Here is an 18,298-nt window from a genome sequence, read left to right as displayed (position 1 = left end):
ATAAAGTTATGATGCATATATCTGCAGGGGTGGTTGGGTTGTTGTATCAATATTTTGAGGCATGGATTGTTTTCCTTCTTGTTTTGTTTTGTTTTCTCTATTGTTATGTTTTCTCTATTGTTTTGTTTGGCTTTTGTCCTTAATTTGCTTCATCTTTCAAAATAATAATAATTATTATTATTATTATAATTATAATAATAATGGGTGTAGACCAAGGTATTCTGTATCAGTAACGGTGGCCGTAACGGTCACCACCATTACCAATACGAGTATCGGCCGATACGGGGACGCAACGACCGTTACAACGTCTGTAACAGTTGAAAATTTTCTTTTGCCCAAAACATTCTGAAAAAATATCTACAATCAAGTAAATATTCTAAATATATATTCATTTTTTGTTTTGGACATGTTTATGATAAGTGTAACGATCCATTCTTTGGTCAGAGTGTTGAATTGGGCTATCTAGTGAATTTGTGAACATGATTATATCTCTAATGTTTACACATCACAATCAAGCACTAGAACTAGAAATCAAAAAAAGGCATAAACACTACTTTCTCAAATTTTGTTTTTTTAAAAAAGGCTATTGGAGCTTCTATTTGCTCAAATCACTTCAATCTACAATTTTAATATTAAAAACTATAGTAAGAGTGGTCGAAATCTATTGTAAAATGACCTGTGAGAGTTTTTGGAATGAGAAAAGTGAAAAAAATGAGAAGAAATTTTGATTTAGATGGAAAAAAAAGTGGTTGTTTTTCGACTGTTACGGGAGTAACGGTCGTTATGCCCCATAATGGCCTTTACGGCCATCGTAACGACCGATATGGTCCTAAAAAACCAACTACCCTGTTTCGCCCCCATATTGTGTAACGGTCGTGGTTGTTACCTATATGTATCGGCCTTTATGGGCATATTGTAACGGATATGGAACACCTTGGTGTGGACCGTACTAGTTATGTCTACTTCCGACTTGAGTATAGGAATGTGTATCCAGTACACATTGTCAATGGTCCTTATCCAAACATGGTTGTTTGTTGTAGTCCGCATTTCGGGTGAGCACTGACTCTGTTCTTTTCTTCTTTTTTTTTTTGGAAATACGAATGGTCTATATGATCATATCCAAACATGTGGATTCGGCCGCCACCATGTTACAGACCCTTCTAATGCCCTATCCAAACGCTGGGATTTGGCAACTGATTTATGCCTAAATCAAAGGACAGTTCAATAATAATAATAATAATAATAATAATAATAAATAAATAAATCAAAGGACAGCTGTGGTAATTTGTAATCATTGAATTATTATATTACAATACTGTCATGATTCGCTATCCAAACATGCCCCAAGTAACAAGGGCAAGGAACTTCTGAGAAACCATGTCCAATACTCCTAGGCATAGCCCAAATAAATAACAAAGCATTTTATGTTTAATTATTATTATATTTATTTTTCAGATACTTATAATATAAATAATTGATATATAGATTTTTAGTTTTTGGGATTTGGTATATGTAAATAATTAATATATAATGCATATTATTTTATTTTTGGTAAAGACATGTTGGCAAATCTGTACATACTCGTGTGGATTTTTTATTTTTTATTTTTTGGAGCAATTAACTAAGATTTATATTAAAAGAACAAAGGAGACAAAAGGAGCAAGACACTCTCAGAAATACATAGAAACAGATGATAAATGCAAAAGGACGGAGGGAGCTCGGTTAAATGAAGTGCTTAACCAGACTGCATCACTGATCCACATAAATAAGCACATTCATTCCCAATCTCCGACGCTAACAAATCAGCAGATCTGTGATGAGCCTATGCCCAGATGATAATTGTCCCTTTCATCCTATCCTGCAGCACTTTTAAGCATATCTGAATGCCCTTGAAATTTCTGGAATTCCTCTCTTTCCAAATCTCCCAACAAATAGTGAAAGGTTCCTTTCCCAACAATAGGACTGATGCTCCAGCTAAGAAACCATCGAAATCCTATTGACATGACTACTAGAACCAAACCATATACATGTGATTATTAAGACTGTCAAAATCTTACTGAGATGACTCCTAGGACCAAACCATATGTTATTTCTTCTGTCTCCTTTATCTTTCTTACTAATTATACTTATGTATTTTTCATTTAAATATATAAAACTTATTTCACTCTTATATAAACTAATATCTTGTAGAATGTACCTATCACTGTTACTGTGTAACAACAAGGACATGCCTCTATGTCGGGTTTTCCGAGTTCGCCATTTCTGACACATGCATCCATGATACCAGCAGATTTCCATGTCCAATTCACGAAGATTGCAACCCTTCTTTTTCTTTTTCTTTTTTCTTTTTTTCATTTTTTCCATCAAGATGAGGACCCATCCATCTAAACATGTTTAAATCCTTTAATTGTTTTCAAGCTTCAAGCATAAATATGATCCATTTCTCCCAACCCTTCTCTATCATGGGATTTTGTTATCTGCATTGGGAAGATGCAGTCCACTGTTATAGCTCCATGAGCTCTCCATCCGGTTTGTCTTTTGACAGCTCCTAACCTCTTGCATTAGTGTGTTATCATCTTTCACTAATGTATTTATGTCTGTTATTGATTACTTAATAGTGATTCACATGGCATTGTTGGTTTACTTGGAAGAAAATGTGGCACACCTGAGAACAGGCCATTCATCAAGTTGGGCCACCGTTACATTCCCTGGCATGAAAATTAGTATGATTTCCTATGTTTATGTCCTTTATAATCCTATACTTGGCTGACCTGATGAGTAGATCAACATGAATTTTTGGCTAGCAATAGTCCAAGGTGAGTCCCACCAGTGTTTGACGTATCGGTATCGCTACAAGTTTCACTGGCCGGGGATATGGAAACAATATCGATATCGCCAATAACCAGAAATGAGAGGAAACATTGGGAAAACATGAGCCAAACAGAGGAATTTTTCAGTAAAACTTCAATAGATGCTAAAATACACATATTTGCAAATTTAGGAATCAAAAAATTGCAAAAAAAATGCATAAATAATAAGTTTCGATTTAATGGGGGCCTAAAAGCATGTGTTGTTGTAAGAAATCAGTCTAACCATCCCATCAATCCCATCTAGCCATCCAACCTTCCCTCTAAACATCCATCAATATTTCAGAATATCGACAACACAATATTTTGCGGACAAATCATCAAATTTTGGAAAGGGAAACAAAAGATTGTGGTCTTGATATCGCCCATGTTACGATAACAATAATATCGGAATATTATCCTCAACAATTTGAACACTGCACACAACCATGTGCCCATAAATAATTTTGAAATGTAAGTTGTTTAATAAACAGATTTTTTAAGATATCGATACATTGGCAATATTATCGAAATATCACTAATACACTAGCGATACAGGCAACACGCCAATACCTGGAATTTACACAGTTGAAAATATTGGCATTTCAAGTGACACCTGGAATTTACACGGTAAAAAATAGTGGCATACATTGGCGATTCTTAGTGGTGTATTGCTAATGCCTGAAATTTCTAATACTATCAATGTTATCAGCGTCACTACCAGTGCTATTGGTATTTCCGAACTAGAGATATGGATAATATTGGGGATATTTCGATAACATCAGGGGTACTCCGAACAAAGGTCCCACCTACACGGATCTCGCACATTGTACGTCACATTAGCTTGTGTGCTGCAAAGAAAACCCTCAATCTCACGTGAGAAAATCATGTGAACACCACTCCAGATTTTCACACAAATTGTTGAAACTCCAAAGTGCAATCAGATTATTTTCAGGTTAGGCTTGAAATGAGAGCAACTGCAATTTCAGGGCTACTTCCTCATCATGAATACTAGGAAGCATCATTACAATTTGGCATTTTCCCTTGACCAAATTGAATGTTTGCAATTCAACTGTGCATGTAGATGCAGCTTAAAGATATATCTACCATACGCTGAAATGGAAAATTAAACGGTATGTGGATAGCTCTTACAGTCTCAGCTCGAATGAAGCCTTTTTCAAAATCAGAATGAATTACACCAGCTGCTTGTGGTGCCGTCATTCCTAAATGATCAGAAAGAGTACAAAAGCCTTGTCATGATGATATACTGGCTCAGAACACAATTGGTCATGGATATACTCAGGGGTGTCAATGGGCTGGGCAAGTGTTAACCCAAATCTGACCTAATGATAGAAAGTCTGGGTACCAAAACTAGAAGCTTATCAGCCTTGAGCCTGGCCTGATATGCAATGTCTATATCCACACTATAGACATGCAGCAAAGAGACATACTAATGCACATTATTATTAACATGGCCCAGCCTGACAGGAGCTAACAGACCAATAAACTTGACCTGAGTTGCCTCTCTACTTTTAGACCCAACATGGAGATCCGATGTTGGCACCCTTGTACTTAATAAAATAGGGAACCAGATCCAACCTGCAAGTATAGTCCATGCTTTTGTTTCCTGTAAATAACATGGAAATGAATTTTTTTTTAGCAATGGGAAACAGTTTCGAGGATTGCTCATCAGATGTGACGTACAAGTTTTGAGACTTTCACCTTCTCTCCTGATGTAAAGTAAGTGCGAAGCCCCAAAAGTTGATACGTTGCTCTTATAAGGGTCCCAAGACCACTTTCATCGACGCCAAGAGATTTTAAGTACTCATTTCTTTCTTCAGGTGAAAGTTCAGTAAGCTCGGACTCAACCTGTACGACACATTCATGCTATTTTAGACAAATCAGCTGTACAGGTTACAAAAAGCATCATCAATGCTAAACTCATTGGACAAAACATAATAGGTAGGTTTGCACAGTGCTGATTTTTATAGAAGGTGAGATAGGACCAACTCCAAAAGAGAGTGCCAGGAAGACATGAGTTCAGTGCAAATAGGATATAACAGGTACAAGGAATATCAATGGATGTGTGACTGTACAAGGCATCACTTTAAGCAAGGATATTGGTACTTACATTTTCCTAAATGTTTAATAAGAAGCATGCAATTTCTTTTGTTATCATTGTAGGATCTTTAGGTCAAGTGATTGTTTGCGCTTGCTTGTGAGCGCATGCTCGACATGCTTTTGCGGATAGATTTATGATAATGTATGCATACCTATATGCGTGTCAATTTTCTGGATGAAAATATAAATAATGTAAAACAACAAAACACAACTTCAAACTACTTTCATAAACAGTTCTTTTTTCTTGAAAACCAGCTTGCGTGTTGTGTGAGTTTGCCTTTCTGTAAAGGTTATTTGCAATCCAAAAGGCAACAAAGAGTGATGGGACAGCTCAAAATGTAGGTTTGTAGGACTCTCCTACGATGGGTCAAGCTTGGTTTGTTGTATGGTGCAGGACATGAAATTCAAATATGATGTGCAAGATTTTCAGGCTTTGTATCACACTAGTTCAGAAACAATTACACAAAATTCCACATCCCACACAAAAGTTCAAACACTCAATCAAGGGGAATCTTATGCGGATCCAAGCCTACACATGCTAGGGCCGGATTAATCAAAATTATAAACCAAATAAGAATCAAAGGAGGTTAAATTCATCCACACATGCATAGAAATAATTCCCCCAATCCAAGGGATTCAGAAATTTCAATTCGGGGAACCCTAAGGTTGAAGAAAGGGTATAAAATTGGGGATTTGAATAATTTAGGGTTAGGTTTAGGGATTTTAGGTGAAAGAGGAGTGAAAGAGAGGAGAGAGACAAACCAAAAAAGTACCACACGTGTAGATAACAGCAATGGCCCAGACGCACGTGCGTGTGATCCCGGCCGCACATGTATAGGGCCCACTATTCAGAAAAGGGTCAGCTTGGCCCTGGTCAGCCAGGGGTAAACTCCAAAACCCCCAAATATCAACTCGATCCGATGCACGGTTTGTGCGTGGTGCTCCACCGAATTTTCAGCCCTCCTGCAAGGCCAGATTCCAGAAATCTGCTGTAGAGAGAAAAACGGCTACAATAGAAGATGGATTAGAAGCGTAAATGATTGTAGGATAAGAAAAACATGGATGAAAGAATGTAGGGACAAATTGGGATAGATGTGACTTCGCACCACAGTACTTAGCCCTTCGATGAAGGGAGGGCTTCACACCCAATTGGATTTCCACAACTCGAGAGCTTAGAGGAGTAGGAAAACGCAAAATTTTTATTATACTTCAATGAATAAAAAGAACAACAAGGGGTGTCTATTTATAGGGAAAACCCTATACCCAAAAACTCGCGCCATGTGCGCAACCTATTACTTGGCGATGAAGTAAACTAAAATAAAAACTAATCAAAGACATCTAAAGCGTTCATAATATTCTAAATAATATAAATAAACAAAACCTAAAGTATGAACTTAATTCAACTAGTGGACCACGATCATGAGATCTCATGATGGGCTTTGCTTGACTATCGGGCCCACTCTCTTGAACTAAAACTCCGTCTTCTAACTAAGAGGCCCTCCCTGGACGTCGTCATCAAGCCAGATCGGCGGTGGGGCCCTCCCTCTCCTTCCGTACATGCGTAGGGGACTGCGTGCGTGCACGTAATGTCCCCATCAATTCTCCCCGGTTGCGAACATTTCGCCACTGGCGAAATAAAACTCCCGAACCGCTCCAAGATGTCAGGATCAAGTCTCGGAAGCTCCTCCTCAGTGAGTCACGTGTTGTCTGGAGTTGGGCGTGACTTCCCTTTAACCAGGTACTTCTGAAACCCGCCGTCCGACGTTGAAACTATCTGATAGTCCAAGATATCCTCTATTTCCTCTCTGGGTGCGTGAAGGCTAGGTATGGGAGGTAAAAGGCTGGGAATTAAGGTCAAGAAGAGTAGATATGGAGGTAGAGGCTGGAAAAATGGGCCGGGACGGATAGGTATAGGACGTAGAGGCAGGGAAAATGGGTCGGGAAGGGTAAGTATGGGAGGTAGAGGCTGGGAAGATGGGTCGGAAGGGGGCCATGGATCAAGGGAAAGGTCTACAGAATTAGGATGGTTAAGCGAAAGGCTGGACAATGCATCAATGGCCCCTTGAAATGCAGCTAGATCCTCCACATTAAATGTGGAACTAATTTCCATGGAGGGTGGAAGATTTGCCACATACGTATTGAGACCGTTTCGTTTTATAATTTTGAAAGGTTCAACGCTACGCGCATGTAACTTACGAACGGCCCCTGGAGGATACCGCTCGGACCTGATGCGGACCATCATAGAGTCCCTTACATTGAATTCCTTGAAACATTTATGCCGGTCTGCAGAAATTTTGTAATGTTCATTACTAATAGTGATCTTCTGCCGGATTCTTGATGCCATGAATGAATGTGAAGCACAAAAGACTCTACAGGCTCTGATGGCCTATGGGACAGTGATATAGGGACAATATCAATAGGTTTCTCAGGTTTATAACCAATAACGACTTCATAAGGACTGAGACCTGTGGACCTATCGACAGAATTATTAAACGCAAACTCGATTGTAGGTATTACGGTATCCCATGTTCTGGTGTGCTCTATATCCCTCCTACGGGGAGACTCATTCGGCAGATCATCAGGACAGACATCATGAAACTCATCCACTACCAGAACAGCATCAGTGGGTAACTCTACACTAACCTCTAGTGCACTCTCTCCAGCCACAAGGCCGCACATGTTGTACCCCTCAAAATAGTAGTCTTGATGTCCCTCATGGGGTGGGTGCACGGGTGCACGCCCATAACTGATTCATTGGCCAACTCCATTCATTGCTCTATCCTCTTGGCCACCTGCCTGAGATTAGACATCCACCTCAATGGTGGGGTTTGTCCCGGCAGAGGCCTTTAGTTGGGTAGTGCGCACATCAAATTGATCAAAGCGTTGGTCTATATGTTGTTCTAAGCGCTTACCCACAAACTCGATCTGCTGGGACAGTTTGTTTAGTGACTCTTGCAATCGTTCCATGTTTAGTGTAGGGTGCAAACCAACCACGACCCGTACGTGAGGGCATACGACTGCTAACTCCACCTAAGACTTTCTATGACGACTATATGCAACTAAATAGGACTAAATGATCCTATGAGACTCTATATGAGGAAAACTACATAACGCTACCAAAATCCTGTAATATAGCTGTCAAAATATAAGTTTTTTTTATTATTTTAAGAAAGAACCTAGTTTCTAAAAACGAAAAGGGAAAGTTTTCAAAAAAAAATTAAGAAAGTTTCTAAAAAACAAATTAGGAAAGTTTCTAAAAAAAACAAATTAGGAAAGTTTCTAAAAACGAAAAGGGAAAGTTTTCAAAAAAAAATTAAGAAAGTTTCTAAAAAACAAATTAGGAAAGTTTCTAAAAAAAACAACCTAGTTTCTAAAAAAAAAAAAAGAAAAAGGAAAGTTTCTAAAAACAACCTAGTTTCGACTAAAAGATTAAGGAGAGTAAACTAGTTTCTAAAAGAGAAAAAGGAAAGGAAATTAGTTTCTAAAAACATATTAAGAAAGTTTCTAAAAAACAGAAAAGGAAAGTTTCTAAACCTAAAAATAGAAAGCTATGTTAATTTCTAAAATATTTCAAATAAGGGGATAACAGAAAATTTCAGCGGCTTATTTCAGGGTTTATGGACCTCTAAACAGCCATATATGATGAGAATTGATGCGTAATGGATATAAACAACTAAACCCTAAACATGTAATGCATTCCCTTATAAGAACCCTAAGCTCTGATACCAAATTTGGTGCAGGACATGAAATTCAAATATGATGTGCAAGATTTTCAGGTTATATTACACTAGTTCAAAAACAATTACACAAAATTCCACATCCCACACAAAAGTTCAAACACTCAATCAAGGGGAATCTTATGCGAATCCAGGCCTACACATGCTAGGGCCAGAGTAATCAAAATTATAAACCAAACAAGAATTCATCCACACATGCATAAAAATAATTCCCCCAATCCAAGGGATTCAGAAATTTCAATTCGGGGAACCCTAACGTTGAAGAAAGGGTATAAATTTGTGGATTTGAATAATTTAGGGTTAGGTTTAAAGATTTTGAGTGCAAGAGGAGTGAAAGAGAGGAGAGAGACAAACCAGAAAAGTACCACACGTGTAGACAACAGCAATGGCCCAGACGCAAGTGCGTGTGATCCCGACCGCACATGTGTGGGGCCCACTATTCAGAAAAGGGCCAGCTTGGCCCTGGTTGGCCAGGGGTGGACACCAAAACCCTCAAATATCAGCTCAATCCGATGCACGGTTTGTGCGTGGTGCTCCGCCGAAGTTTCAGCCCTCCTGCAGGGCCAGATTCCAGAAATCTGCTGTAGAGAGAAAAATGGTTGCAATCGAAGATGGATTTGAAGCGTAAATGATTGTAGGATAAGAGAAATATGGATGGAAGGTGGGGGCGAATCGGAATAGATGTGGCTTGGCACCACAGTAGTTAGCCCTTCGATGAAGGGATAGCTTCGCACCCAATTGGATTTCCACAACTCGAGAGCTCAAAGGAGTAGGAAAATGCAAAATTTTTATTAAACTTCAATTAATCAAAAGAACTACAAGGGGTGCCTATTTATAGGGAAAACTCTATACCCCAAAACTCGCGCCATGTGCGCAACCTATTACTTGGTGATGAAGTAAACTAAAACAAAAATCAATCAAAGACATCTAAAGCGTTCATGATATTCTAAATAATATAAATAAGCAAAACCTAAAGTATGAACTTAATCCGACTAGTGGGCCATGATCATGAGATCCCATGATGGGCTTTACTTAACTATCGGGCCCACTCTCTTGAACTAAAACTCCGTCTTCTAACTAGGAGCCCTCCCTGGACGTCGTCATCGAGCCAGATTGACGGTGGGGCCCTCACTCTCCTTCCGTACATGGGGGGGGATGCATGCGCGTGATGTCCCCATCATTGTATCAGGCCCAAGGGCTCAGCCGATGTCAAAATTCAAGCTTGTTTATTAATTGGGCCAGGCTCGGCTGTGTCTAAAAGTTCTTCAGCCCATTTAGAGTTTTCAAGGACATTTTCATCTTGGGATGGGCTCAAGCCGGTCTGTTTTGAACTGTATGAGTGCAGGTCAGGTTCAAGCCAAGGTTTTACTTTTTGGACTGGGTTTAGAAAGAACATGACCTGGCCCGTCGACAGCCCTTAAACAGTATGAACAGGTTGCCATTTATGTGATGACATCACCATGTTTGTCATTTTGCAAATGGTGTGGCAAACTCACACCGTAATGGACAAACAACGCAATTGGAGAATAACTTCCAACTTATGTTCGTAAAGAAATTAAAGAGGCGCAAGTGAGAACCCAGAGAGACACGTATAACAAAACCATTGAACTTCTTTGTAACCTTGTAGATATATTTCACAGAGCAAGCCAAAAGGCATCTCTACACATACATTTCTACATGCAACCACATGTTCCAACTAGCACATGCGAGTGATATCTGACCCATGCGACAGGTTGGCCCCAGTGTGGCTGACCTGACCCAAAGATCACCAGAACTCAGCATGTGGATGTACGGAAAAAATGGAGGGTTTAAAAAATGACAACAGTGCACATTCAATGTTAGCATGTAGCCTTCCTGATGACTGGACCAGACTGATTTTTAGGCAAGGACATCTAAACTGCAAACCCATCTAATGCATGGCTCGGGCCAGGTTGGCAACTGCCACATGTAAGAGCATTTGAAGAGGCATATATGGGCTTAGCAAAACTCTATTTCTGCAAGCAGGTGAGGTATTCATGGCAATCCAAAAGTCGTATTGAATTTACATCTAGACTCTGAAGTACTCTACCTGTGCCGAGATTGTTACCAGGCCTGATTGCAACTCAGATGCAAGGTTAATCACATCTCTGACATGAGGATTGTTACCAGGTTCAGAAAGATCAGATTCTGCAACATTAGCTACATATATGATCGGTTTCATTGTGAGTAAACAAAGATGCCGTATAGACTCCTTTTCAAAATCTATTAAAGCAACTGATCTAGCTGGTTTTCCATCCATGAGTGCCTGTTGAATTCTTTCCAGTGCAGACCTTTCTGCTTCCTCCTGAGGTTCACATAAAATTGTAATCAAATGTCATGGAACAACTGCATACACTTAAAAAGAAAATTTTAAGTCTGGACCAATGAAACTTCAAACACATGGAAAATATTTTAGACATCAACATTCAAAATCCCGATAACCCGATTCCAGTCTTTTAAATAGCAAATAGTGTGTAGCATATCGTTCGCCCCTTTGAAGCGTGAAGCGTAAGCTACATACAACTTCTGGATTTTTAATCGAGGTGCCTGGTTGCACCAATGTCATGATATTCTATACCGGATTAGACTGATTAATAATGAAATTTAACAAAATTTCATGATTTTAGGTGCAATAAAATGCAACCTAAAGTAATAAGAAAGGGAAATGATTAAGTATAAAGGTAAAGAAAGAGCAATGAAACTGATTTAATATTGTTATTTAGATTATTTTACTGAAAGCATTAAAAAGGTTAACTAATTTTTATTGAAAATGGAAAAATGTAACAAATCATTGAAAACATCATGTGAGCTACATAGCATGTAGCGTAGTCTATATAGCATGTAGCGTATGCAAATTATGATGTAGCATAGGCTACATGTGACGTAAGCTATTTTCATGAGCCACATAGCGTTAAGGCTATGCTACGCTACATAGCGTAAGCTACACGCTACATAACATAGCCATTTAAAACACCGCCAGATTCAACTAAATCTACAGCAGGCTCAGCTAAAATCAACGAACAGTGGGCTAGCAGAATACAGATTTAACTCAATATTTAATAATATTTTGAATTACAATATAATTCATTAGTTCAAACTAAATAAATACAGAAATGTTAAACCTTTAGAACTAAATAAAAACACAAAAATGACCCTATCTTTTAAAAATCCAGAATAAACATTAATATATTCATGCCTAGAACTGAATCACTCCAGTCAACCAAATCATGGCCAGGTTTCGAATTGACTCGATGAGTTTTAGAGCTATGCTGACATATATTACCTTCAGTTTTGATGGTGAATCTTTCCCTTTGCTCTTCTTGAGTTTCTCCATTCGTTTCTCAATCTGCATTTCTTGTAAAAGACACAATTCAGTCCCATTAGTTCACCTCATTCCTAGCATGTTTTGATTAACGAAGTTTGTGTTGATAAGGATTATCAGTATGTGGGACTTTCAAATAGTGTGAAGATATTCTCAGGGGGTGTTTCTCTAAAAGGAATTATTTTCCTTCAAATCCTTTTGGATTTTGGAAGGATCTGAAGATGTGGGACCCCCAGCTCCATGTCATCAGTATCCTGGTCATTTTGCAGGAACACCACACTTCCAAGGTTTTTCCTTGTCTCCCGGCCAGAAGGAAAACCATTGAGTTTTCTGGATTCTTTCGCCACAAAACAAGTAACATGCCAATAGGAGCCCCACTTGTCAGAACATGTTGGAATTGAAAACATGTTTAATTCATCAACATGAACACCCCCCAAAAACATTACTCGAATGAAAGTTACCTTAATTGCATAAAACAAGTTCTAACTTGCATACCTGATCTAGGTCAGAGAAAACCAGCTCTAAGTTGATGACATCAATATCTGATTTTGGGTCGATTTTCCCATTCACATGAACAATGTCATTATCCTCAAAACAGCGGACAACCTGATAAGGATAGAGCCTATGAGCACTGTCATAATTGCCAATTTTGGATAAGGGGCAGAGTCTGTACAGACAAGAGACCATCTCCTTCATTGGTGAAAACCATGGGATACCTCGTGAAACGAAGGTGATAACCCACTAACTGGTGCAGGTTCCTTTGTTTCCACAAAGGTAAGCCCACTGAGCATGCATCAACAAAACCAGTCAAACTTTCTTCAGGATCGAAAACATGGTTTTGCTTTTGACTGCTCCCAAGAATGGATGCTAGTATGAAATAAATGAAAAACGTGATGGATGATCAAATTGTAACCACCAAAAAGAAAGAGATATATGAAAACAAACAGAACAATTACAGGAATTTTGATTTCAAAAAAAAAAAAAACCTTGACTTCATCTAAGCAGTTATATTTCCATAAAATATCATAAACATCACCAACATGTGTTTCTAGCATGGCTAATAAATTGGTTAATTTCTCTTAGTACTTAACAGGAACACCATGAAGTGCCCTTTCAGAAAATAGAGGTTAAGTAAACATAACAATCATATGCACCATTGCAAGTTCACACGTATATGAAGCTTGCATAACTAATTTACTTTTGGGATGGAAGAAAAAGAGAAAGCTGAATACTATTGAAAAACTTAACTCTAGAGAGAGACTTGCATTTGAAACAGACCATGATAACAATCGCCTTTGGGGTGATCGGTAGGATAAAGGAATCCACAGGGACCATTTACACCCTTTCTTTTTTCTATTGCACTGAAGCAAAACCATGAAGAGTCACGATGGATGTCATTACAAGTTATACTAGCTTTTCAGTTCACTTCCGTAGCAAAATCCATTCCGCTTCTAGCAAAGAGCAGCATTGCGATGTCCAGTAAAGGATATTCGAGTATACAGCAGTGTCCAAGTGATGGGACATAAGAAATATGCAGACAAAAACATTCTATTGGACCCGACTATTGTCTGCATTCAGCAAGATTTGCAAAATATTGGCGACTCATCCACTGTACATGTGACATGCCAGTACGGCAATCGAGAATGTACAAATTGCTGACACTGTTGGGGATGAAGCATAGCCAAAAAATCACAAAGATAAACAATCTTAGTCATCTGAATTTTCCCGTTGAATTAGATTCATTGACCAACTTATTTTTACCCACCCATTTATCGGCTACTAATTGGCAGTTAAAGACCATTCATTCAGAGAAAATGCTCCATCCAAAATGGTCCAAATACTTGGACAGTCTAGAATGACATATATGTATGCCATGTGTGCTATGGATATGGATGTGTAATAACAATTTAAAAGAATGGCTACAAACACCAAACCAGTGTTTGAAATTGTGAATAGCATTTAGCATAGTAGTCACCCTTCTGAAGCTTGAGGCATAAGCAGATAAGCTACATAGCGTGTAGCATAAGATTCCCACAATGGGCTCTCCCATTGTCTTATCTCAGGTCTCTCAAAAGTGATTGTTGAATCAGACTCCCAGCTGGCCATCAATGTTTTAACGAATTTGTGCATCCAGGCTGGAAATGGACCTACTGGATCCACAAGATTGATAGATTAAAACGTTTGGGACAGGTGCATTTCGCTCATATCTTAAGGGAGGGTAACGCTCCAGCGGATGCCATGGCCCGTTTGGGAAGTGGTAATCAAACAGCCGCCTGGTTTGCTCAGTTTTCTGCTCTCCCACCTGATGTTAGGGGTCTTCTCTTACTAGACAAGGTGGGTCTGGGGTCGATCAGGGAGCACTAGGCTTTTGTTTCCCAAGTTTTCTCTTGAATTTTCTTTTTCCTTGTTGTTAGTCATGATAGGCACCCAGGTGTTTATTTTTTGTGCTCCTGGTTAGCCCGAATGTACATTGGCTGCTTGATTTGAAATGAAATCATACTTTTAACCAAAAAAAAAAAAAAAAGCTACATAGCGTGTGGCATGAGCTACATACTGCTAGATTTTTAATCAAAGTTGCGCTTGGTTGTACCAATTTCATGATATCCTGCACCAAATCAAACTAATTAATAATGAATTTTTAACAAAATTTCATGATATTTTGAGCACTCAAACACAACCTAAAGTAATAGGAAAGTGCAATGATTAGTTAAAGAAATAATAACGAACTGATTTTTAATATTGTTGCTAATACTATTTTACCAGAAGCACTGAAAGATTTTTTAATATTGAAAATAGAAAAAATGTAACAAATCATTGAAAACATTAAGTGATATTAATATTGTAGTGAAAAATAACTTGCCATGTGCTCTACGTACAATGTAGCATAGTATAGCATGTAGCATATGCAAATTATCATGTAGCCATAGGCTACACGCGACTTAAGTTATTTTCATTAGCTACGTAGCAATGAGGCTAAGCAGGATATGTAGTGTAAGCTACACGTTACAAAGCGTAGCTATTTAAAACACTGCATAAAACATAGCCCATCCTATGTTATTTAGAAAAGAATGTCTAAGCCAGGCCAAGTCTATTGATTTCTATGCTCTCTATGCTTAATAGGAGCTTTTTATAAAATTTAAATAAATAAATAAAATTAAAAAAAATTAAAAAAAAAAAACTATAAGGAGAACTACATTAGAAAGAAAAGCCCCAGAGAGCAGCTACAAGCTTAAAACATTACAAATAAAACCCTGCCAAGCACCAATAACCCCTCATTTCCCATATTCGGAAACTCATCCAAGGCCAACGCCCAAGTACTAACTAGGCAATTAACTCTATCGATGACTTGGATAAGCAATTCACTTTTATTATAAACATTCAGTTGCACCACTCCCCTCCAAATGTCCCAAAGAATGGTGAGGAAACTGATTCTCCCTAACAACTTCCCCCTATGGCCTGCCCAAGCTATTAGAAGCTGATCCATATATCCCAGCATTGACTACACGACACTATACAGACTGAAGCGCCAACCCAACAAACCGAATTCAAATGGGCACTGAATAAAGAAGTAGCTGCCATTTTCAGCACTCTTCAAACTAACAAACATCCATTGATCAGAATCATATTCCTCTGCTGAAGATTGTCGATTATGAGAACTCTCTCCCAACCAGTGTTCGAAGTATCGGTATCACTACAAGTTTCGCTGGCTAGGGATACGGAAACAATATCGATATCGCCGATAATATCGTTGATAACCGGAAATGCAGCAAAACATGGGGAAATTGGTGGAATTTTCAGCGAAACTTCAGGAGATGTTAAAATGTATATATTTGCATATTTAGAAATAACAAAAGTGCAAAATGAATGCATATATAACAAGTTTCCATTTAATGGGGACTTAAAAGCATGTGTTATTGTAAGAAATCAGTCCAACCATCCCATCCGGCGTATTTAACCATCCAACCTTCCATTCAAACATCCATCGATATTGCAAAATACCAACAACACGTGATATTTCACCAAGAAATCACCAACAATTGGAAAGAAAACGAAAGATTGTGGTCTCAATATCGGGCATGTTGCGATATCAATACTATCGAGATATTATCAATGACAAATTGAACACTACATACAACCATGTGCCCATAAAAAAAAAAATTTAAAAAAATGAAATAAAAATTTTCCTAATAAACAAATTTTTGATGATATCAATACATTGGCAATATTATTTAAATATCGTCAATACACTTATGATACAAGCATTACCTAGAATTTACATAGTCGAAAATATTGGCGATACATTGGTGATATTGATGCATTGGCAATACAAGCGACACGTAGAATTTACATAGTTGAAAATATTGGCGATTACATTAGCGAATTAATACGTTGGCGATACTTAGCGATACATTGCTAATACCTAAAATTTCTGATACCACCAGCGTTATCGGTCTTGCTACCAGTGTTATCGGTATCACTGAGCCGAAGATAAAGATAATATCGAAGATATTTCGATAATATCGGAGATAATTCGAACACTACTCCCAACCAACAAGCCAGCCAAATGTGATAACCCCAAGAGGAACCTTCACCTTTCAAATCCCAAGCAGTCAGAGATCGTCCCATTGACCCAAAATATCCTAATAAAGAGACTTTACAAAAACTTCACAAATGGGTCCAACAACCAGTGTTCAAGTTGTCGGCGATATTATCGAAATATCGCCGATAATATCGGTATCGCTAGTCTTGCGATACCGAAACCCCCTTATTTCGTTTCTCTTTGGATTATCGGCGAAATATCGCAGATATCGGTGAAAAATCGGAGATATTGGCGAAAATCCTGGATTATCGCCGATAATATCGAGATTTTCGCACTGTAGCTACCAACCACGATCCCTATCACGGGAAAACTGTGGCCAACAACCCATAAATCCGTGAGAAAACTCCTCTTTGAAAAAATCGAAAAAAATATCGGAAATAAGAAAACCCCTCTTTCGGAAAAAATATCGGAATCGAGAAGATCGCCTACTTGTTGATCAGATCGGAAGTTGGAGCTCGGAAGAACGCATCGATCAACAGCACCCGGTGCCATTCCGTTCGGATTTTCAGGTTTGGAAATCCCCTTTTTGCATCAACCCTCTTTCAAATATCTCATTTCTTCGGCGAAGATATCTCTTCCACGAAATTTTGGGGTTTTTTTTTTTTCTTTTCGTAAAGAAAAACCCGTAATAGATATCGGGTTTGTTTTTTCTTTTCTTTTCTTACCAGCCTAACGAGGCATGCGCACCTACGCACATGCGCACCTTTGTACACGTGTCATGGGAGTATAATCCGGACGGTCCATGTGATGCGGAATCACCTGAAACCTCGTAGGGGCAAATTTCATAACGATCTAAAACTCTGGTAGGCTATAGAAAAGAGAAATGCAAATCAATAGATGAAACATTTTTTCTTTTTTCATGGCCCACCAAAGTTTTGGATCAAAGTAAAAGTTAGGCCTTACAGGTTTCATGGGGTTCTGCATCACGTGGACCGTTCAGATTTTATACTCCCATCATGTATGATGGCCCACCAAAAAGTTCGCACCAGTTACGTACGAACGCAGTGAGCATATATCAACCCATTACGCAGAAAACAATCCGCGCGTGTATAAAGGCAGCCCGGCCACCGCATGTAAGGCCCACCATGATTTATTTATTTTATCCACTCCGTCCATACACGTTAAAAGATAATTTCAGGCCTTTATATAAAAAAATTTGAGGCATATCCAATGTTCAAATGGACCACACCATAAGAAATAGTTGAATTGAATGTCTACCGTTGAAAAATATTTGGAGGGCCACGTAAGTTTTGGATCAAGCTAATATTCGTGTTTTCCCTTCTTTCGTGTCATTTTAAACTTTTGAATGGGTTGGATTTCAAATAACGTTATGTCCAGCCTTAGGATAGTTTCAATTGTAGGAATCACTCTTGAACTGTTTTCTGTGGTGGGGTCCAGTGCAGATTTTTATCTACCTCATCCTTTCGCTCATGGCCTAAAATGATATCTCAAAATGGATGGACGGTGTGGATACAACACATACATCGTAGTGAGGCCTACAGAACATGGTGACGTCACCTCAGTAGCCGACCGCTACTCAACCTGTCAGTATCTAAGCCGCGTCCACGCGGATCGGAAACGGATTGGCTATTCCCCTGCCACCAGCCATTGCACTGTGGGTACCACCATGATGTATATGTTTCATCCATGCCGT

The 18,298-nt window shown here is 38.6% G+C and overlaps 1 protein-coding gene across 8 annotated transcripts in view; it reads right to left on the bottom strand.

Annotated features, from left to right (window-relative positions):
- LOC131248570 (uncharacterized) overlaps positions 1 to 18,298 on the bottom strand; it is a 74,307-nt gene that overhangs the window by 12,225 nt on the left and 43,784 nt on the right. For all 8 annotated transcript variants that reach the window (XR_009172304.1, XR_009172297.1, XR_009172306.1 and 5 more), the window contains exons 4-9: positions 12,540 to 12,650; positions 12,006 to 12,068; positions 10,773 to 11,027; positions 4,569 to 4,715; positions 4,446 to 4,473; positions 3,999 to 4,069 (exon numbers count right to left, since the gene is read on the bottom strand). Coding sequence is in view for 4 of the 8 variants with exons in the window: in XM_058248943.1 (XP_058104926.1) it covers positions 3,999 to 4,069; positions 4,446 to 4,473; positions 4,569 to 4,715; positions 10,773 to 11,027; positions 12,006 to 12,068; positions 12,540 to 12,650 (675 nt within the window). In the remaining 4 variants the exon portion in view is untranslated. The remainder of the gene's footprint in view (positions 1 to 3,998; positions 4,070 to 4,445; positions 4,474 to 4,568; positions 4,716 to 10,772; positions 11,028 to 12,005; positions 12,069 to 12,539; positions 12,651 to 18,298) is intronic.

The sequence above is a fragment of the Magnolia sinica genome, chromosome 1 (genome assembly GCF_029962835.1).
Source record: "Magnolia sinica isolate HGM2019 chromosome 1, MsV1, whole genome shotgun sequence".
Taxonomy (NCBI): Eukaryota; Viridiplantae; Streptophyta; class Magnoliopsida; order Magnoliales; family Magnoliaceae; genus Magnolia; species Magnolia sinica.
The sequence above is the reverse complement of the archived record's forward strand: the minus strand, read 5'-3'. Positions and strand labels throughout refer to the sequence as shown.